A 24,142-nucleotide genomic window follows, 5' to 3' on the forward strand; every position below is an offset into this window, starting at 1 on the left:
AGTTTCATATTTTTGTGGGGGAGGAGGGTATTATATTTACTCATAAGCAAGAATATTTTAGTAATGTGTAAATAAATTAAAGAAAAAAAATAAAAAGTCATTAAACTTTTCATTCCCTTTTTCACCTAAGGAACCCTCCATTATATAGAAATCATGATTAGTCTAGGACTGAGGGAAAGGTTACATATATCTCAAAAAATATTCATAATATCCCTTTTTTGTGGAAGTAAAAGATTGGAAGCAAAGTGGGAGCTCTTGAATTGGAGAAGGGCTGAACATTTTGTGTTATTTGAACATAATTTTTCTACCTGCTTTACCTGATCCACTATTACTGGTTGATCTGAGGCTTGTTTTACTTATTCTTTATTCCCTGAGCATCCTTTTGGAAACCTTGCCTCCTGGATCATAAATCATTCCCAGAGGATTTTATACCTTTCATTCAGTGGAGATTCTACTCTGGATTGACACTGTCTTGAGGCTTCATTTGGTTTATTATTTCAAGTAAACTCTAGTCTTCCTTCCCTTCATACCCCTCTCCAGTTTTGGAGTCATGAGTATGTCAATCTACTTTCTGGTAAATCTACTCACCATTCATGTAACTTTTCAAATTAAAGTCTTCTGCCTGGCCACTATTCTGTTGTCTTTTTTCTATTAAAAATAAGCTTCTTGAGGGCAGGGTGTTTTTTTCTATTTGTGTTTCCAGAACATAGTACTTGTCACATAAGTTCACAATAAATGTTTATTTATTGATTTTTAAGAAATAAAGCCTGTATGAACTATGGAGAATAAGGAAAGTGAAACTAGGAAAACAATATATACAAGACTACAATGAAATAAAAGAAAGTAACCAATCTTGTATTGAATGTAAGGAATAGTCTTGGTCTCAGGAAAAAAGGTGAGAAAGTACAAAGGAGATTAAAAGTAGGAAATGTTTCGTGCATGCATATTGCCAATCCTCCTCTGGGTTGCTAACTTTTATAAGGAGGGGTTTTTCCTAGTGGAGGTGGGGAAGCTGTGTATGGAAATGACTGTGCTCTAGAAAACAAATCAATCAAACTTTGGGTTTAAAGATTTTATTTATTTTGAGTTTTACAATTTCCCCCCCTATTCTTACTCCCCCACCCCCCCCCAGAAGGCAATTTGCCACTCTTTACATTGTTTTCATGGTATACATTGATCCAAATTGAATGTGATGAGAGAGAAATCATATCCTTAAGGAAGAAATACAAAGTCTAAGAGATAACAAGATGATACAATAAGATATCTGGGTTTTTTTCCCCTAAATTAAAGGGAATAGTCCTTGAACTTTGTTCAAACTCCACTGCTCTTTATCTGGGTACAGATGGCACTCTCCTTTGCAGACAGCCCAAAACTGTTCCCGATCGTTGCACTGATGGAATGAGCAAGTCCTTCAAGATTGATCATCACCCCCATGTTGCTGTTAAGGTATACAGTGTTTTTCTGGTTCTGCTCATCTCATTCAGCATCAGTTCATGCAAATCCCTCCAGGCTTCCCTGATTTCCCATCCCTCCTGGTTTCTAATAGAACAATAGTGTTCCACCACATACATATACCACAGTTTGCTAAGCCATTCCCCAATTGAAGGACATTTACTTGATTTCCAATTCTTTGCCACCACAAACAGGGCTGCTATGAATATTTTTGTACAAGTGATATTTTTAATCTTTTTCATCATCTCTTCAGGGTATAGATCCAGTTGTGGTATTGCTGGATCAAAGGGTTTGCATATTTTTGTTGCCCTTTGGGTGAAGTTCCAAATTCCTCTCCAGAAAGGTTGGATGAGTACACAGCTCCGCCAACATTATAATAGTGTCCCAGATTTTCCACAACCCTTCCAACAATGATCATTATCTTTTCTGGTCATATTGGCCAGTCTGAGAGGTGTGAGGTGGTGTGAGGTGGTGATTTGCATTTCTCTAATAAGTAATGCTTTAGAGCAATTTTTTCGTATGACCATGGATTACTTTGATCTCATCTGTAAATTGCCTTTGCATATCCTTTGACCATTTCTCAATTGGGGAATGGTTTTTTTTAAAAATTTGACTCTGTTCTCTGTATATTTTACAGTCCTTTGTCAGAAATATTAGTTGTAAAGATTGTTTCCCAGTTTACTACATTTCTTTTGATCTTGGTTATGCTGGTTTTGTCTGTGCAATCAAATTTTGAAAAGAAAAAGAATATGAGAAAAAAGCTAGGTGAGAAGGCACAACTATAACAATGACTACTGTGGCCTCCACTGCCTGAGAGCCAAATGTTCTCCCTTTCACTCCTTCCTTAACTTTTTCTTTTACCCTTACCTGTGTGGGAATCTCTTAACTATAGACTCAAATGCTCACTATTAGTGTTCTTCAAATTTTACTGAACTCCAGCACTCCAATTTCATTTAATCGCTTAATAGATTTTTGAAACAAAAGGAGTATTTACTTCAAAAGTATAATCAGAACAAACATATAAATAGTCCCACAACACTTGGTGGGGGGAGTGTTTTATAATTACCCATCCACCCCCATGTCACCTAAGTCTCTGGTGAAGAAAGGGAGTTAGATTTTTCTGTTTAACTTAATTCTTATATAGTATAGTCATTGTAAATTCCAAGTCTAGTGCCTCACTGGACCTATATCCTGACAAATCGACTTCTCAGAGCTTCCTTGCTGGGCGATCAGCAAGATCCACCTGGAATGCTGCCTCCAAGGTTGCCATGGCCCTAGCCCCAGCATCTGGGATCTCTACAGTCTGTAATTAGAACTGAAAAAGACAAATGGAATGGACCAAAACTCAAAGTCAGCTTCTCCTGGAACCAAAACCTAAAAAGAGAAAGGAGATAACCCTTCCTTCACACAGCTTTGTGTTGTGTATTCTGACTATACCAGTCTGATAGTTTTAAAGATGCAGCCAGTTCTGGCTATACAACCAATGGAAAGAAAGAGGCAGCTGGCACCCACAAGGTGGAGGAACAGAATACCTTGTCCACGGGGTCGGCTAGGTGGCGCAGTGGATAAAGCACCAGCCCTGGAGTCAGGAGTACCTGGGTTCATATCTGATCTCAGACACTTAATAATCACCTAGCTGTGTGGCCTTGGGCAAGCCACTTAATCCCATTGCCTTGCAAAAACTAAATATATATATATATATATATATATATATATATATATATATATATATATATATCTTGTCCAAAAAGCACGTCCCTGACTTCTCCCACAGAGAACTATGTACAAAGTTCTATTACAAAAGGTTATTTAGATTTGTAGATATTACTTAATTTGTATAAAGGGTTGATAAGGGATTTCTTTGTTGGGTTCAATTTAATATACAGGATATACAGGCCTTGGAATTTCCATTTGATAAACAACCACTCATTTACAATATAGATATACCCTTTGTCACTTGGTTGAAATGAAGAAAACCAATTCAAGATTGGGCCTAGATGCTTCCCCTTTCTTCCATGACAGAGACTGGAAAATTTAAAACCGTGGCGATCAATCAGTCCAGATCAGTTAAATTAATTTTTAAAAAAATCTTAAGGGAGCTATCCTGACTTCCCTTTATGCTTGGCAAGTAGTCTAACTTCTCTATTCCCTTCCCCTCAATACCAGATGAACCTACAAAAGAGGAAGTCTCTTCCAACATCAAATTGGCCCTTGGAGTGGATTAGAAGGGCAACCAAGAGATATAGTGTATAGAGGGGGTGGTCTGGAGTTTGGAAGACTTCTGTTCAAATTTGACATCTGACACTAGCTGAGTGACCCTGGGTAAATCACTTCATCCTTTTTGTCTCAATTTCCTTATCTGTAAAAAGAACTAGAGAAGGAAATGGCAAACTACTGTAGTATCTTTGTCTAAAAAAACCCCACCTCAGATGAATTTACAAAGAATCAGGACTGAAATCATTGAAAAAGGGGAGTAGAACACAATTTACCATCAGTAAAAGATTCAAACCTTCTTCACTGAACTCTCAATATTTGGTAAAGTCCCACACATCTTAGGGGGGTATTGTCTTTTTTGCTTTTTTGTTTTATTTTCAAGCTAGACAATTTGATTGATGTGAATTAGGTAGGCTCATATGGAATTATTTGATTTTTATATTTGATTTGAACTGCTTGCCCCAGGGTCACACATACATGTTGGAAACATAGTGGTGGTAGTGGTGGTGGTAACTAAATGACATCCAATCCACCAGTGACAAGGTAACTTTCAAGATCATTTCCTCTTGCCTGACTTCTCTCTACCCTACTGTTAATAGTAGAAACTTGTGAGACTACCCAGGCAACATGTAGATAGAAGAGGAAGCAGTATTTCTTCAAGGAAATTTTTTTTACTGTAGTTAACAAAAGATAAGGATAGTTTTTTTGAAAATATCGGAGTCCAAAATGACTGGTTAGGATACTGTGAACGGTAGGGTTTTCTTTGTTTTAATAGGGATATTCCGCCCTGTCTGCCAACTCTCCAAGATGCTACTTGTTTTCTTTTTTTGGACTCCCACGTTGAAGAAGTATTTTCTTGTATTCCAAAGAGGTTTTTAAAGTCCATTTCAGTGGTGTGTGGGGAAAGGAGTTGTCTTACTGCTCAGGGCTTCGGGTGAGAGTGAAGGCGGAGAAGTAGGTAAGGAATGCGGGGGGTGGTTCAACGAGGAGGTCGAACCTTCAGAAAATAACCACTTGTCTGACTCCTACCAACCTCGTTTCAGAGATACACTAATAAGACACCCATAGGCCAACTTGACACTAGGTTGCCTCAGTCTGCGTCGAGGACAGAGAGTGGTATTTCACTGGGGTGCTGAATTAGGTTGTTGAGATGCGTCTGAGGAGGGGGAGGCCAGGAGGCTAGGTAGCTGAACCGCAGCCTTGTTTTGGGTTAGGGGTATCACGTGTAGCAGCGGAGGTGTCTCTGCCAAGTGCACCCCAGAGGGCGTTCCTGAGGGCCGCCGGATCTTCTGGCTGCTTTCTAGGCTGGTGAGCTTAGGGTTCGAGACCTGAGGGTCGTAGACCTGAAGCCCCGGAGAGTTGAGCACCGTAGACTTGTGACCATCCGTGGCTGCTGCTGTGGTGATTGTGGTGGTGGTAGTGGCGGCGCTGGGGCTGGGGCTGGGGCTGCCCAGAAATAGCAGCAGCTGGTTTCCGCTCCCTGGTTGGCTAAGAGAGAAAGACAGAGACTGAGACTGAGAGAGAGAGAGGGAGAGAAAGAGAGAGAGAGAGAGAGCCGGGTCGGGAGAGAGGAGCCGGCGGCGGTGGCGGCGGCGGCGCGGGACACCCGGGGGGCTCCTCCCGGAGAATGCAAGCCCCCTCCCCTGCCCCGGCCTCAAGCAGATGATGGCGATACGGGAGTTGAAAGTGTGTCTTCTCGGGGTGAGTCCAGGCGCCTGCGGCTCTTGCCAGGGGAGACGAGAGAAGGGGACCGGCTTTTTTTCAGCCGAGAGGGGGCGGTCGTGGCGACCCCCGCCCCTGTCCTGAAGGAGGGGAGGATGTCCCTGCAGGCGTCCCACTAGTCCCTTGGGACCCAGGGGGCCTAGATTCCCTTCTGGCCTTCGTCACCCCATCCCCCTCCCCGCCCCAGCTGGGGTCCCGGGACCGAGCGGGCCCAGGGGGCTCTTCTGGCCTCTCTGGATCGGATTCCTGTAAGTGGGCTGCCCTAGGACTGGAGGGGGCCCCCGGGGAGAGCGCCCCCGGAACTGTCCTCCATCTGCCAGCGAGGGTCCCGGGGAGTCCCGGTTCCATCTTTGGAATGTTTCCCCCTCCACCCCCTCACTGCCAGCCTTGTTGAAGGGGCTTTCTTCATTGCCTTTGATAATTTCCTTCCGGCTGAAAGTAAATTAGTTTTCAGAGTAGCCTGAAATTCTCTTTCATTCCCGTGGGAATGATTTCGTTTATTTCGTTATTTACTTTAAAAAGAAAAGGAAAAACAAAACAGAGGTTAAGATATATATTAAGTGTTTTTAAACTCTTCGAGTATGGCAGTGGGTGGGAGGGTGGATAAAGAAAGTATGTGGTTGGTCTGGAAGCCTTTTGTGTCGCGGATAAAGCAGCAGGCTAAGAAAGTCTTCTTTCCCTCACTCTCCACCGCTCCCCCGCCCCCCAACTACTACTTCCTCTCTTTCTCAAATCTCTTCTTTCTTAGCATAAAGAAGAACTCTGTTTAAGCTGCCAGTGATAGAAAAGCCAGCGGAGTGGCTGCTTTGGGTCATTCACAAGAAGGGCCACTGCAATAGTCCCAAGAGGACGCTGGCCCGGGGTAATTTAGGTTCTAGGGGTTTTTCTACTCGATCTCATCTAACCTCAGAACCCCTCCATGCTCCCTCAAAACTTGTTCTTAAAAAAAGAACAATGTCCTGCACCCCTCCCCCTCTTTGCAAAGATGCAGCAGCTTTTGACATCTGTGGACTCCTGCTTCCTGGGTCCAGCTAATCTTGTCTCCAAGAAAACTGCCTCTCTTCACCAAGAAAAGCCCCAAAAGGGAACACTCATTTTTTGTTAGCCTCAAAGAAATGTTAACTATGAGCTGTCAGTAGATTTCCAAGAAGTGAATAAGAGGAAATGATTTTTTAAGTCTCTATCCACCCTGTGGCTTTTGTAGGGAGAAGATTAGGGTAGATTTGTGTTTACAAAACTGTAGTGCTCTCTGGACTGTTTTGAGGACAGTTATGAATCTCTGGCTGGATTGTATGACTTCGTTTAGCCTCCTCTTCTCCTTTTCACCATTGTTATATACTAAACAAAGACCAGACAGGCCTCTTTCACCCAGTTGTGCAAAGTTATATGTTTGCATGCTATTCTATTCTTTCTCTGATGCCTTTCATCAGAATGCACATTGGTAAGTTCATTTTTCATGTCTCCTTTTGAGGCATCATGTCAGTGTCAGAAAGTTGTCAGGGCCTTAGAAGGAGTGTGGTACCTCCAGTAGTTGTATGACTAGAGCTGGTCTTAAAGAGAGCTAAGAAGTAGGCCAAGTTTTCACCATTGCTTTGTGACTCCCCTTTGACAAAGTAGTTATTTATTTGTTTGTTTGTTTATTTATTTATTTATTAAGGTTTTTGCAAGGCAAATGGGGTTAAGTGGCTTGCCCAAGGCCACACAACTAGGTGATTATCAAGTGTCTGAGGCTGGATTTGAACCCAGGTACTCCTGACTCCAGGGCCAGTGCTTTATCCATTGCCCCACCTAGCCGCCCCTGACAAAGGATTTAGATGAAGGATTGTAGGGTTTTAAAATGAGAAGATATCTTAGATTTAATTTAAGCTAACCCTTTCTTTTTACAGGGAGGGAAACTGAGGCCTCAAGAGAGTAAATGATTTGCTGAAATCAAAAAGGTAGTGGCACAGCCTACTTTTGAATCCAGGTTTTCTTATTTAAATCTAATACTTTTTCCAATATTCTAGGTAGCCTACCCTCTGAAGGAAAATCTAGAATAAATCTATTCTTTTCTGTCACATAAAAACTATTTAAATATTTTGTATACATCATATTCCTACATCTTAATTCTCTAGGATAAATATTTCCATGTATCTCACTTTTTCCTCATGTGATTTCCAAACCTCTTTCATCTTGTTTAATTGTGTCTGATCTTTATGACCCCATTTGAGGTTTTCTTCAAAAAGATCCTGGAGTAGTTCATAATTACCTTTTCTTTACAGATGAGGAAACTGAGGCATACAGGATTAAGTGAATTGCCCAGGGGCACAGAGCTAGTAAATATCTGAGGACAGATTTGAATTCAGGAAGATGAGTCTTCCTGACTCAAATCCTGGTCCTTTATCCACTATGCCATCTAATCAACATTCTTCTAGATACATACTGATTCAGGGGTTCTTAATTTGACTATGCAAACTCTCAAAGGATGTATGAATAGTTTTCAAAGGAGGTGTCTATGAACTTGTCTGGGAGAAAATATAATTGGTTTAATTATGAATTTTAAAATTTCATTAATTTGAGGACTCTCCAAGTTTTACCAACCATCAAAGGGGTCCATGACTCACAAAAAGATTAATAACTTCTGCTCCAGTTAGATAATAGTTCCCTTACAATATGATACCTAGATTCATGTATATGGTACTTGCAGAATTATAGATTCTCTTGGAGTTAATAGCTTTTTATCTCCCACAGGACCTCATTCTCTACTGCTAATTAGAAGCTTGGGTATTATTCTTCTGTTGTGTGATATTGTTACTTATCTATAAAATAGCGGGTAATAATACCTTACCTGTAAAGCGTTGGACTAGGTAATCTTTTGAGATCCTTTCCAGTATTACAATCCACAATTCTATCACTTGCAAACCTATGATTCTAGTTTTAATTAATCTGAGAAAGTAATTTGTGTAATGGGAGTTCTACTTTAATATTTCAGAGGATGTTCTTGAAAGTTATGCCAATGAAGTATAAACTTTGGTGAGTTTTATTAAACTGAAAAAACTGACTTCTATTGCAATTAAGTTGGCTTTCCAAGGACCAGCTGAGCTAAGGTTGGAGATATGCATCACCAGTCTGCTGATCATTCATTAGGTGATGGATTCTTTCATCATGGCAACCCAAGAAGCAGAAGAAAAGTCCAAATTGGCCCTCTCAATCCTGTGCCCTTTATCAGTGTCTATAGTCAAAATGATATGGTAACAGGGAACAGATAGTACTTATGAGCACAGTTTACAGACTTTTTCTAAACCTTAACTTAATTGTTGATTCTTTTATTTTGAGCTCTTTACCTAAGATCAAAGCCAATAGACTACTGAAGAAACTGAGTTGTAGCAATATTGATTTTTTTTTTTTCTGTAAATGAAAATAGAAGACATAAGGAAGTTGCAAATGTAAGGATGATTTGCAGGCTCTCCTTGTAGAGGCAAATAAAGGAATTACTTTTGTTGTATTCTCAAAATCAACAAGAAAGATCGATTCATGGTATATTTTGTCATCTCCCACTCCAGTATCATGATAAACATAATTAAAAAGACTAAGATGAAAATAATTGCAGGTTTTATGCCAACATTTGTTATAGAGGATGAAGAGGTATCCATATTTGACAAAGAACATTATAAGATGCCCAAAATTTATAAACTTAGATATTTTGGTGGTTTCAGTGCAAAAGTGGACATGGGAAGAAAAGTGGAAAATATATTGAATATATTTCATATCAGGAAATTAAAGAAAAGTTTAGATCACTTTAGTTCTTTGAATGCTTTCTTGGAGAAGGCAGTCTGAAGTCATTGGACATGGCAAGGACCAAATAATAGCACAAAGAAGGCAATGGATTATATCTTACAGACTGAGATGTGAATCATTCTAAATGAGCTTTTATGCCATTTACTTGTTAGAATAAAGATCAAAAATCAAGACTTAAAAGAAAGTAGAAAAATTAGATAGGTCACAATTAAAACAACTCTAAACAGTTATTTAAATAAGTTCTTACTGATGGAAATGAAAAAAACAGATAAAAGAATAGACTTGGGGGGGCCAGGTGGTGTAGTGGATAAAGCACCATCCCTGGAATCAGGAGTACCTGGGTTCAAATCTGGTCTCAAATACTTAATAATTACCTAGCTGTGTGGCCTTGGGCAAGCCACTTAACCCCATTTGCCTTGCAAAAACCTAAAAAAAATAAAAAATAAAAAATAAAAAGAATAGATTTAGAGACTATCATCATTAAATGATAAAGAAGTTGCCACGTGTAGTATGCTAAAAGGACATAAAATTACTAAGGAAACAAACACTTGATTTTTTTGCCAGGTAGAGATATAGTAGCTGTAAGGGTAGTTCTAGTTTATATTATCTAAACTCATTTGCAAAATTTTATATAACTGGATGGTGGAAGATTATAAGAAACATTACTTTATAAAATAGCAAGGAATGATGAGGGGAAATGACTCATAGAATACCATGGTCACTTTGGAATCAAAATTGTGGGTCATACATAGGAAGATAGAAAGAGATATGGTGGAATTAAGAGGCGAGGTCATGTTCTAAAAATAATTATAATAGCTGACATTTATGTAGTGCTTTAAGATGTTTATCAATATTCACTGGAGATATTAGTCTCTTTTTCTTTTTTCTGGTTTGACTTTCCCTTGTTTATGTATAGACAATTTCAACTATGAGGTCAATGGAAACTGATCATGGATGAAATGAGGAGAATTAGAACAATATATACAATAACATTGTAAAGACAAACAATTTTGAATGATGTAAGAACTACAATCATCCATGATTTCCATGATTTCCAAGGAACATTGATGAACCATACTATCTCCCTCTTTCCAGAGAGATAACAGATTTAGGCAGAATGAGACATATACTCATGTGAGCAGCACACACATTCATGTTTGCATACAACCAATGAAGGAGTTTGTTTTACTTGACTATGCATATTTCTTTTTTTTCTTTTTTTTTTTTAGGTTTTTAGGTTTTTTAGGTTTTTTTTTTTTTTGCAAGGCAAATGGGGTTAAGCGGCTTGCCCAAGGCCACACAGCTAGGTAATTATTAAGTGTCTGAGACCGGATTTGAACCCAGGTACTACTGACTCCAGGGCCGGTGCTTTATCCACTGAGCCACTTAGCCGCCCCAAAGCTTTTTTTATTTTTTTAGGTTTTTGCAAGGCAAATGGGGTTAAGTGGCTTGCCAAGGCCACACAGCTAGGTAATTATTAAGTGTCTGAGATGGGATTTGAACCCATGTACTCCTGACTCCAGGGCCAGTGCTTTATCCACTGTGCCACCTAGCTGCCCCTCTTTTTTTTTTTTTAAAAGGTTTTTTTTTTTGGCAAGGCAAATGGGGTTAAGCGGCTTGCCCAAGGCCACACAGCTAGGTAATTATTAAGTGTCTGAGACCGAATTTGAACCCAGGTACTCCTGACTCCAGGGCTGGTGCTTTATCCACTACACCGCCTAGCAGCCCCTAGTATGCATATTTCTTATAAAAAATTGCCTTTTTTCTCTTTTTTTCCCCCAATGGAGTTAGGAGTGGTAGGGAGAGAAAATAAATTTCTGTTAAATTAAAAAAAAACTTAACTAATAGAGAAGTGAAGTTTTTACATGTGAGGAATATTGCAAGCATTTTTAGATGGGGTCATTTTTTATTAGTTTTACCCAGTGGTTTTACTTTATTACAAGAGAGAAAGAAATCTATAAATGTAATATAAAAAGAAAACACATCAAAACTTCAAAAAAAAGATTTTCAGTTTTTTTATAACAATGCCATGAGGTAGGTATTACAGGTGTTTTTATTTCCATTTTTCAGTTGAGGAAACTTGGTCTTAGAAAGATTAAATGACTTGCCCTTTGACACTGTCTAGTAAGTGGCAAACCAGAATATGAATTTAGGCCTTCCTGACCTCATATCCAATATTTTTTATACTTTACCATGCTGTCTCTACAATATATCTCTATAAATTGTATGCAGAAAGAATATTTGGACAGCCATTGTACTTCATTGGTATACACATAATATCAGGAAATTTAAGAGGAAGTCCCCTTGAATGGTAGGTGGAGCCTATTTATAGGATTTAAGGCTGGATTACAATCTCTTCTGTTGGGATTATCCATCCTGATGAGATCCAAAATCCATTGAAATAGTGAAGAATGGAAGAGAATAAAAGGAGATTCTCAGGTTTCATTTTCTTCTTTCAAGTAACATGTATTTTATAACCCTTTGTTATCTAATTCTTTGGAGGGACTCTAGGAGAGGGAGTTTCAAGTAGGAGGTAAAGGGCAGTGTACAAGATTTTTTTTTTTTTTGCTAGATGGAGCCTTGTAACATCCCTGTAATTATTCCCCTTGGATGACTGCCTACTCCTACCCCAGGATGGACTGATCTCAAGTGTTATTATACCTGACAGAAGAAGATACTAGATACTGAGGTCATTTCTCCAGCTAAACTGCCTAGCATTCCAACAATACTACAGAGAGTGCAACTACAATTGGCTGGACATGTTAGAATACCAGAGATATGCTTGCCAAAAAACTTATTTTATGGAGAACTCACACAGGGCAAACAATCACAAGGGGGTCAGAAGAAGTGATACCCAGACATCCTGAAGGTCTCATTGAAGAACTTTAGAATTGATTGTACATCAATGGGAGACCCTGGCACAGGACTGCCTCATCAGTGAGGGGGCTGCACTCTATGAGGAAGGCAGAATTGAAGCAGCTCAAAGGAAACATGACATCTGTAAGTTTAGAGTACCCACCTCAGGTGTTCACATGGACTATTTATGCCCAACCTATGATAGAGCATTCCAAGCCCTTATTGATCTGATCAACCACAGTTGGACACACTATAATTTGTCTCAAGCAAAGAGTTGTCATTTTGGTCTTTCTCATTAAAGAAGGACAAGAACCAACCAACCATTATACCTTTCTAATTTATTTAGACTGAGTACAAACATTATCATCACAGTACTATTTGTTGAACTCCATTCTGTTTAGTCTTTTTTTGGGGGATTATTTATTTATTTTCATCTATTTGTACATGCATATTTTCAAGTTACAAAGTTTCTCTACACCCTCCCTCCCCAGTTGGGAACAATCAGATTAGCATTTTACATACATATATTGTTAAACGTATTTAAAAAATTTGTAATTTTTGGCTTGAAGAATTAGGATTAAGGGAAAGAGATACATAAGAGATAATTTTTATAGTATTCATCAGATTCAAATTTTTTTTTTCATCAGATTCAACTTTTTTTTCTGTGTTTTGTTTTGTTTTGTTTTTCTTCCTTTGGTTGGGGATACTATAGTCCATAATCTAGCTTGTCCTAAATTCCTGTCCTGTCAAGAGGGGTTGCTTCCATCAAGGTTTTTCATCTCATAATGTTGATGTGTAAATTGTTCTCTTGGTTCTATTCCCTTCACTTAGTATCAGATCCTGTAAGTCATTCCATGCTTCTCTAGAGTCCTACCATTTATTGTTTCTAATAGAATAATAATATTCTGTAGTATTCATGTACCATAACTTGTTTAGCCATTACCCAATTGATGGACATCTCAATTTTCAATTTTTTGCCACTACAAAAAGTGCTGCTATGAATATTTTGGAACATATTGGACTTTTCCCATTTTTTACAGTTTTTTCTAGATATAGTCCTAGAATTGGAATGGCTAAGTCAAAGAGTATGAACAATTTTATTGCTCTTTGGACATAGTTCCATATTGCTCTCCAGAAAGGTTGGATCCATTCACAACTCCACTAGCAAGGCATCAATGTCCCAATCTTCCCACAACCTCTCCAATATTGATCATCTTGATTCCAACAGGTATCATCTCATCTGGGTTAGTCTATCCAGTGTGAGATGATACCTCATTGTTGTTTTAATTTGCATTTCTCTAATCAATAGTGATTTGGAGCATTTTTTCATATGACAGTCTGTGTAGTCTTAAAGCCTCTTCTAGGCACATAGGCTCAAGTTCAAAGATTTAGAACTGAAAGACCATTTAGTCCAACTCTCTTCATGTTTTAATTTTGAAAGTACATTTTCTTGATTTTTTTTGTCTTTACACTACAAACACTTTCTATTATCTCTCCAGATAGAATCACTACTGGGGATACAATGACAGAGATTAAAAAACCAAATAATTAAACAAAAACATTTCAAAGGAAAACCTATTACTTCTTCTCTTTTCTACCTCACTTCTATGAGAAAGGAAGCATGTTTCATTATCTTTTCTCTGGAATTTTCAGTAGTGTTTTTCCATTATTTATAGTTCATCTTCCTTTTTTAGTAATATTTCAATTCATATTATTGTGCATATTTATTGTATATATTTATTTTTCTCTGTATCAATTTATATAAATCTCCTGAGGGTTCTCTGAATTTCTCATATTCTTCATTGCTTACCATACAATAATATTATAGTACATTCATTTACCACAGCAGGCTTTTTTTTCTTAGCCATTTCCTAATCAGCAGTCTTTCACTTTGTTTATAAATCTTTGTTGTCACAAAGACCATGACTACAGATATTTTATTATCTCCTAGACATCTTTGGTTTAGGACATTGCCTGGAATATAGAATGCACTTAATAAATGCTTGCTGCTCAATTGACTTGACTTGCTTTTTTTTTTTTTTTTGCAAGGCAATGGGGTTAAGTGGCTTGCCCAAGGCCACACAGCTAGAAAATTATTAAGTGTCTGAGGTCCAATTTGAACTCAGGTCCTCCTGACTCCAGGGCCGGTGATCTATCCACTGTGCCACCTAGCTGCCCCTTGACTTGACTTTCTTAGTGTATTTGTTCAGAAATGAGATTGCTGGTCAAAGAATATAAACAGCACACTCACTCTGTTTAGTGCCTTGAGTTAGAAAAAGTACTTACTTAAATTCTTTTTTAAATTCTGAATTTTAGCACCAAAAAAGCTTCATTTCCATATACATAAAAGGAAATAAAATGGGGAGATACTATTTATATGTAAATGTCCATTTTATATCACTTGGTATACAGACATATGTATATAAATATTAATTTTTGGACATTATTTTCATTTTATTTTGTTTTTGCTTTTTTTGCAAGGCAATGGGGTTAAGTGATTTGCCTAAGTTTACACAGCTAGATTATTATTAAATGTCTGAGCTGAATTTGAACTCAGGTCCTCCTGACTCAAGGGCCAGTGCTCTATCCACCTAGCTGCCCCATTATTTTTTTTTTTTTACTTTGTTTCCATGTTGTACCTTGATCCAAATTGGGTGTGATGAAAGAGGAATCATATTCTTAAAGAGAAGTCTAAGAGGTAACAAGATCAGACAATAAGCTATCTGTTTTTTTCTAAATTAAAGGGAATAGTCCTTGTACTTTGTTCAAACTCCACAGCTCCTTATCTGGATACAGATGGCACTCTCCTTTGCAGACAGCCCAAATTTGTTCCCGATTGTTGCACTGATGGAATGAGCAAGTCCTTCAAGCTTGAACATCACTCCCATGTTGCTCTTAGGGTGTACAGTGTTTTTCTGGTTCTGCTCATCTCATTCAGCATCAGTTCATGCAAATCCCTCCAGGCTTCCCTGAAATCCCATCCCCCCTTTTTTCTAATAGAACAATAGTGTTCCATGACATACATATACCACAGTTTGCTAAGCCATTCCCCCAACTGAAGGACATTTACTGGATTTCCAATTCTTTGCCACCACAAACAGGGCTGCTATAAATATTTTTGTACAAGTAATATTTTTACCCTTTTCCCTCATCTCTTCAGGGTATAGACCCAGTAGTGGTATTGCTGGGTCAAAGGGTATGTATATTTTTGTTGCCCTTTGGGCATAGTTCCAAATAGCTCCCCAGAAGGGTTGGATGAGTTCACAGCTCCACCAACAGTGTAATAGTGTCCCAGATTTCCCACATCCCTTCCAACAATGATCATTATCCTTCCTGGTCATACTGGCCAATCTGAGAGGTGTGAGGTGGTACCTCAGGGAAGCTTTAATTTGCATTTCTCTAATAATTAATGATTTAGAGCTTTTTTTCATATGGCTATGGATTACTTTGATCTCCTCATCTGTAAATTGCCTTTGCATATCCTTTGACCATTTGTCAATTGGGGAATGGCTTTTTGTTTTAAAAATATGACTCAGTTCTCTGTATATTTTAGAAATGAGTCCTTTGTCAGAATCATTAGTTGTAAAGATCGTTTCCCAATTTACTACATTTCTTTTGATCTTGGTTACATTGGTTTTATCTGTGCAAAAGCTTTTTAATTTAATGTAATCAAAGTTATCTAATTGGTTTTTGGTGATGTTCTCCAACTCTTCCTTAGTCATAAACTGTTCCCCTTTCCATAGATCTGACAGGTAGACTAGTCCGTGATCTTCTAATTTGCTTATAGTATTGTTTTATTATGTCTATGTCCTGTAACCATTTGGATCTTATCTTGGTAAAGGGTATGAGGTGTTGGTCTAATCTAAGTTTCTTCCATACTAACTTCCAATTTTCCCAGCAATTTTTATCAAAGAGGGAGTTTTTATCCCAATGGCCAGACTCCTTGGGTTTATCAAACAGCAGATTACTATAATCATCTCCTGCTTTTACACCTAGTCTATTCCACTGGTCCACCACTCTATTTCTTAGCCAATACCAAACAGTTTTGATGACTGATGCTTTATAATATAAATTTAGATCTGGTAGGGCTAAGCCACCTTCTTTTGCACTTTTTTTCATTAAGCTCCTGGCAATTCTTGACTTTTTATTTCTCCATATGAATTTACTTACAATTTTTTCTAACTCGTTAAAATAATTTTTTGAAATTTTGATTGGTAGGGCACTAAACAGATAGTTTAGTTTTGGTAGAATTGTCATTTTTATTATATTAGCTCTACCTATCCATGAGCAGTTTATATTTGCCCAGTAATTTAAATCTAATTTAATTTGTGTGAGAAGTGTTTTATAATTGTTTGCAAAAAGATTCTGAGTCTGTCTTGGCAAATAGACTCCCAAATATTTTTATATTGTCTGAGGTTACTTTGAATGGGATTTCTCTTTCTAGCTCTTCCTGCTGTTTCTTGCTAGACATATATAGAAAAGTTGAGGATTTATGAGGGTTTATTTTATAACCTGCAACTATGCTAAAATTGCTAATTGTTTCCAGTAGTTTTTTAGATGATTTCTTGGGATTCTCTAGGTAGACCATCATGTCATCTGCAAAGAGTGAGAGTTTTGTCTCTTCCTTCCCAATTCTAATTCCTTTAATTTCTTTTTCTTCTCTAATTGCTGATGCTAACATTTCTAATAAAATATTGAACAGTAGTGGTGATAATGGGCACCCTTGTTTCACCCCTGATCTTATTGGGAATGCCTCTAGCCTCTCCCCATTGAATATAATGCTTGTTGATGGTTTCAGATAGATACTGCTAATTATTTTAAGGAAACATTTATTCCTACACTCTCTAGTGTTTTTAATAGGAATGGATGCTGTATTTTGTCAAAAGCTTTTTCAGCATCTATTGATATGATCATATGATTTCTGATAAGTTTGTTGTTGATATAATTGAGTATACTAACAGTTTTCCTAATATTGAACCAATGCTGCATTCCTGGAATAAATCCTACTTGATCATAATGTATCATCCTAGTGATGACTTATTGCAATCGTTTTGCTAAGATTTTATTTAGTATTTTTGCATCTATATTCATCAGGGAGATAGGTCTATAATTTTTTTTCTCTGTTTTAACTCTTCCTGGTTTAGGTAACAGTACCATATTGGTTTCATAGAAAGTGTTAGGCAGAGTTCCATCTTTCCCTATTTTTCCAAAGAGTTTATATAGGATTGGAACCAATTGTTCCTTAAATGTTTGGTAGAATTCACTTGTGAATCCCTCAGGCACTGGAGTTTTTTTTTTTAGGGAGTTCAGTAATGGCTTATTGAATTTCTTTTTCTGAGATAGGGTTGTTTAGGTATTTAATCTCTTCTTCATTTAACCTGGGCAACTTATATTTTTTGTAAATATTCATCCATTTCACTTAGATTATCAAATTTATTGGCATAGAGTTGGGCAAAATAATTTTGAATTATTACTTTAATTTCCTCCTCATTGGTGGCAAGTTCACCTTTTTCATTTATGATAATAGCAATTTGGTTTTCTTCTTTCTTTTTTTAATCAAATTGACCAGAGGTTTATCAATTTTATTGGTTTTTTCATAATAACAACTTTTGGTTTTATTTATTAATTCAATAGATTTTTTGCTTTCAATTTTATTAATTTCTCCTTTAATTTTTAGAATTTCTAATTTGGTACTTAATTGGGGATTTTTGATTTGTTCTTTCTCTAATTTTTTTAGTTGCATGTTTAGTTCATTGATTTCCTCTTTCTCCAATTTATTCATATAAGCATTTAGAGCTATAATATATCCCCTGAGAGTTGCTTTGAATGAATCCCATAGGTTTTGGTATGTTGTTTCATTATTATCATTATCTAGGATAAAATGGTTAATTCTTTCTATAATTTGTTTTTTGGTCCACTCATTTTTTAAAATGAGGTTATTCAGTTTCCAATTTGTTCTGGGTCTATATCTCCTTGGCCCAGTATTGCATATGACTTTTATTGCATTGTGATCTGAGAAAGATGTATTCACTATTTCTGCCTTTCTGCAGTTGATCATTAGGTTTTTATGTCGTAGTACATGGTCAATTTTTGTATAAGTTCCATGTACTGCAGAGAAAAAGGTATATTCCTTTCTATCCCCATTCAGTTTCCTCCATAAGTCTACCATATCTAATTTTTCTAACAATCTATTTACCTCCCTAATTTCTTTCTTGTTTGTTTTATGATTCGATTTATCTAGATCTGATAGTGGGAGGTTGAGGTCTCCCACTAGTAGAGTTTTGCTGTCTATGTCTTCCTGTAATTCTTTCAGCTTCTCCTCTAAGAATTTGGGTGCTGTCCCACTGGGTGCATATATATTTAGTATTGAAATGACTTTATTGTCTATGGTACCTTTTAGGTACCATAAAGTTTCCTTCCTTATCTCTTTTAACGTTATCTATTTTTGCTGCTGCTTTGTCTGAGATAAGCATTGCTACCCCTGCTTTTTTTTTACTACAGCTGAAGCAAAATATATTTTGCTCCAGCCTTTTACCTTTACTCTATATGTATCTCTCTACTTCAAATGAGTTTCTTGTAAGCAGCATATTGTAGGATTCTGGTTTTTAATCCACTCTGCTATTTGCTTAAGTTTTAAGGGAGAGTTCATCCCATTCACATTCAAGGTTATGATTACTAATTCTTTATTGCCCTCTGTGCTATCTTCCCTCTGTTTGTATTTTTCCCCCTTCCCCCCCTTTTATCCATATTCCCCAGTCTTTTGTTTCTGAAAACCACCCCCTTAAGGGTTTTTGCCCTCCTATTTCACACCCTCCCCTTTCTTTTCCCTTTCCCCTTCCCTTCCTTTTGTTATTTTCCCCACTCCCCTTCCCTTTCTCCACCCCCCTCCCCCTTTCCTCTTTTGATACTTGAAGGGTTGGATGTTTTATAAGTTAACTGAGTATGTGTAGGTTGACTTTAAGCCAAGTCTGATGAGAAGAAGATTCAGGTGTTTCTCCTCTGCTTCCTTCTTCCCCACTATTACCATAGGTTTTTTTTGTACCTCTTAGTGTAATGAGATTTACCCCATTCAATCCACTCCCTCCTCCCATCTCTTTCCTGTCCCCCTTTTTAGGACAGTAGTGTTTTTTTTTAGATCATTCTAAGTCATAGAAAATTCTGAGTGTCTGTCCCTTTTAGTTCTGTATATCATATCGAATAGAGTCAAAATTCCTGAGAGTTATTAGAGTCTTTCTCCCAAGAGGGGTTAAAGCCAGTTACATCCCATTAGATAGTAGTCTCATGGATAGGTCATGAATGTCCATCATTTCTGGCTAGGTGTATTTATTCTCTCTGTTAGAGTTACATTTTTCAAGGTTTATGAGAATCTTTCTTTTTCTTTTTTTTACCCCCTGCTGGGATATAGCCAGTTTCAACTTACTGGATTGCATGTTTTTTCTTTTACCCCCCCTTTTTTTTTTTTACCTTTTCATGTGTCTCTTGAACCTCATGTTTGATGCCCAAATTTTCTGTTTAGCTCTGGTCTTTTCATCAGAAATTTTTGGAATTCTTCCATTTGGTTAAATGTTCATCTTTTTCCCTGGAAGAGAAGACTCAGCTTTGCAGGAAAGTAGATTCTTGGCTGCATTCCAAGCTCCCATGCTCTTCAAAATATCTCGTTCCAGGCCCTTCGATCCCTTAAAGCTGATGCAGCCAGGTCCTGCGTGATCCTTACTGTGGCTCCTTAAATTGTTTCTTTCTGGCTGCTTGCAGGATTTTCTTTTTTATCTGATAGTTCTGGAGTTTGGCCACAACATTCCTTGGTGTTTTCATTTTAGGATCTTTTTCTGGTGGGGATCAATGTACTCTTTCAATAACTACTTTGCCCCCCGGTTCCATGATATCAGGGCAGTTTTCCATCACTAGATCCTGTAATATCAAGTCCAGGCTTTTTTTTTTCTCTTCAATGTTTTCTGGAAGTCCTATACTTTTCAGGTTGCCCCTCCTTGATCTATTCTCGAGGTCAGTGGTTTTGTTGATGAGGTATTTTACATTTGCTTCTATTTTTTTCTATTTTTTGATTTTGTTTAACTGACTCTTGCTGTCTCATGGAGTCATTAGTTTCTGTAGACTCCATTCTTTTTTGGGGGGGGGAGGAGTTTTCTTCCTTAACCTTTTGCAACTCCTTTTCTAATTGGTCAATTCTACTTTTCCCCATTATTTTCAAAAGAACTACTTGTCTGTGCTTCCTCCTGAAAATCCTTCTCTTCTCTTCTGCATATTTTAAAGACTTTTTGTGGCCCTCTTTTTTTTGTCATTAGTATTAGTAACTTCTTGTGAAATCTCTTTCCACTCCCAATTAGTTGAGAAAATAAAGAAAAATATTTTTTCTAACAAATAAACATAGTCAAGCAAAATGAATGTATAATGTGGTGTGTGCAAAAATATTTACTATTTTCTATAACTTGTGACTTTACCTCTTTTCAGAAGAGATTAACACTGGATTTCCTAGGGCTCTCGCAACCATTTTTATTTATTTAAGGCAATGAGATTAAGTGACTTGCCCAAGGCCACACAGCTAGGCCATTATTAAGTGTCTGAGGCTAGCTTTGAATTCAGGTCCTCCTTATTCCAAGGTTTCATCCACTTTTGCCAACTAGCTGCCCTCAAAAATCATCTTAAAAAAATTAACATTGCTGTTCTTGTTTAAATTGTTCTGGTTCTGCTCCTTCACTGAAGGATTCTCTGAACTCATTCTTATCATCATTTGTTAAAAGTACAATAATGATCAATTATTTCCATTTACCACAATTTGTTTATTCAAATCCCAGTTGTCTAAAATCTATCCAAGACACCCTCCTAAATCTAACTTCTCATCAGAAAACTCATTTTGCTCACTGATATTCCCTCATTAGTATTCTCTTCCCTCATAATGATTTCTTCTTCCCTATCTCTACATTTTCTCCTGTTGAGTTTGTTTTTCCACATGAAATTCTATGTCTATTTGTTCAGTTCTCCTTTGCACATTTTAGATGAGAATGAGGTTAATACCAAAATATCTCAATATCCACTTTTCCCACCCTTTCTTCCATATTTGTATTCTCTTCTCATACTTTTCTTTCTCTTTGATAACAGTAGAATCCTACTATTTCCCCTTTTCAACCTGTAGACTTTTTCCAATTTCCCCTCTTCAGATCTTCAAAGAGAACCATACTTTTTCAACCTTAGAGTTCTTGGGCGGGGGGGGGGGGGGGGGGGAATGACAGCTGGGTTGCCCAGTGGGTAGAGCACACTGACCCTGGAGTCAGGAGGACCCGAGTTCAAATCCAGCCTCAGACACTTAATAATTACCCAGCTGTGTGACTTTAGGCAAGTCACCTAAACCCACCGCCTTGCAAAAAAAAATAGTACTCAAGGAACACTTGGTTTTTATCCCCATATTAGAATGTTAATTTGATTTCATCTGCCATCTCCTTTCAAGTCTCAAATAAATTTAACTTTCTAGAATTTTTCTGGATCTTTATGTTTGTATTTCATAATTGCTACCTAGCTCTGGTCTTTTCATCAGGGATGCTTAAAAATTCTCTATTATTTTAAAGATCCATTTTTGTAATCTCCTTTTGCCTTTTGTAATCTATTATTTATAGCAGAAGCTTCTAGCATTTGTGTGATATTGACAAACTGTTTCTGTCTAGCTACTACCAATATTTTTTTGTTTGACATGAATACTCTTGATTTTGTCTGTGACTTTCCTACTACTTTTTCCCTTTAGGGTTCCTTTCAAGAGATACTTGGTGAATTCTACCATTCTTTATTTTGCCCTCTGATTCTAACAGATCTAGTCAGTTATCACTGATGATTTACTGAAATATAATAATGCTCAGACGTTTTTCAGTCATGGTTTTGGGAAAGACCAGTATTCTTAAATTATTTTTTGACCTTTTTCCTAGGTCACTTTTTGTTTTAGCTTTTTTTTGCAAGGCAAATGGGGTTAAGTGGCTTGCCCATGGCCACACAGCTGGGTAATTATTAAGTGTCTGAGACTGGATTTGAACCCGGGTTCTCCTGACTCCAGGGCCGGTGCTTTATCCACTACGCCACCTAGCTGTCCCGGTCACTTGTTTTTGATATCAAGTATTCTATGTCTTCACCTATTTTTTTAATCTTTTAATTTTGTTCATATATTTCCTGCTGTTTCATGAAATCGTAAGACTTGATTTCTATTTGGACTATTTTGGTTTTCTAGGACCATTTCTTGACTAAAGTTTACCATGTTCTCTTCTAAACTGTTTTCCTTCTAATTCTTCTTTAGAGAATTTATTTCATTTTTTACCTCTTGCTTCATTTTTTCCTTGGTATTCTTATAGTTTTTTCAACTTAATAGTATTTTACTTTTTCCAATTACATGTAAAGATAGTTTTCAGTATTTACTTTTATAAGATTTTGAGTTCCAAATTTCTTTTCTTCCTCCTATCTCCATCCCTAAGATGGTAAGTAGTCTGATATAGGTTATATATGTGCAATCATATTACACATATTTCCATATTAGTCATATTGTATAAGAAGAATCAGAACAAAAGGGGAAACCACAAGAAAGACAAAAATAAAAAAAGTGAAAATAGTATGCTTCAATCTGCACTCAGATTTCATAGTTCTTTCTCTGGATGTGTATAGCATTTTCTATTAGTTTTTTTGGAATTGTCATGGAGTATTGTATTATTGAGAAGAGGTAAGCTGATCATTGCACAATGTTACTATTACTGTTTACAATGTTCTCTCCAGTTCTAATCATTTTATCCCACATATGTTCATGTAAGTCTTTCCAGGTTTTTTTGAAATAAGTCTGCTCATGATTTCTTATAGCACAGTAGTATTCCATTACATTCATATACTATACTTGTTCAGTCATTCCCAATTGATGAGCATCTCCTCAATTTCAATTCTTTAACACCATAAAAGGAATTAGTACACATATTTTTGTACATGTGGACCTTTTCTATTTTTTATATTTTCCTTGGGATACAGACCTTTAAATGGTATTTCTGGATTGAAGGATATGCTGTTTTATCACCCTTTGGACATAGTTCCAAAATGCTTTCCAGAAAGTTGGAGTAGATTCATATAGATTTTATGGAAAGTCTATTTTTCTTTGATTCCTTGCAGTAGTTATGAAGTTACTATCTCCTATTGGAGAGCTTTAGATATACCATCATTAAAAAATAATTTATATATTCTATTTTTTCTGATTACATTTAAAGATAGTTCTCAACATTCATTTTTTGGAAGATTCTGACTTTCACATTTTTCTTTCTTCCTCTCAACCCTCCCCCCAAGAGAACAAGTAATCTGTTATAGATTAAAAATACATTAGTCAAGTATAATCATGCTGATATCAATTGGTGTTTTCATTAATTTACTCATCTCTCCAGCTTTAGTTCCTAAATTGGGGCTTTGTGTCAGAACTATGTTTTATTTCCTGCTGTTTTTTGATAAGAGCATTGTTGTTAGCTGGGGGAGTCCATCCCTACTTTGTTTCACCCTTAGTTATTTTGTTTTCTGCATTGATCTTGATCCTAATATTAGTCCCAATTACATCTTTGAACTTCAAAGTACTACACCTTCAGGGTCCTTTCTGGATTCTTAGGGACAGAGTACTGGGGACTTCATCCCTGCACCTGAGATGTCATGGTTTGTGCCCTGGTTTATGCTCTAGTTCCATGTATGTATGTATGTATGTATGTTTTTGCAAGGCAATGGGGTTAAGTGGCTTGCTCCAGGTTACACAGCTAGATAATTATTGTCTGAGGTTAGATTTGAATTCAGGTACTCCTGACTCCAGGGCCAGTTCTCTCTCCACTGCGCCACCTAGCAGCCCCTATGCTCTGGTTCTTAACTTCTGGTTGCTGCCACTTGCTGGCACTTCCAAGGTCTTATACCCCTAAAGCTTTCTAACCATTCTTGAACTTTTTCAGGGGAGACCTGTACTCGTGCTATGCAGCAAACTGGCATAGTAGATGAAGTGCTAGATCTGGAGTTGTAAATGACCTGAGTTCAAATTAACCTCCAAACTTACTTAGCTGTGTGACCATGGGCAAGTCACTTCACCTTTTTCTCAAAAGTAAAATAGCGATTAATAATAGCA

At 37.1% G+C, this 24,142-nt stretch overlaps 1 protein-coding gene across 1 annotated transcript in view; it reads left to right on the forward strand.

The window, feature by feature from the left end:
* The first annotated feature begins 4,736 nt into the window (after positions 1-4,736).
* The window catches only part of RAB31 (RAB31, member RAS oncogene family), a 196,042-nt gene continuing 176,636 nt past the window's right edge, over positions 4,737-24,142 (forward strand). The window contains exon 1 of the mRNA XM_074201263.1: positions 4,737-5,367. Within this exon, the coding sequence (XP_074057364.1) occupies positions 5,329-5,367 (39 nt within the window). The 5' untranslated portion in view covers positions 4,737-5,328. The remainder of the gene's footprint in view (positions 5,368-24,142) is intronic.

This window comes from Macrotis lagotis, chromosome X (assembly GCF_037893015.1).
Source record: "Macrotis lagotis isolate mMagLag1 chromosome X, bilby.v1.9.chrom.fasta, whole genome shotgun sequence".
Lineage (NCBI taxonomy): Eukaryota > Metazoa > Chordata > Mammalia > Peramelemorphia > Peramelidae > Macrotis > Macrotis lagotis.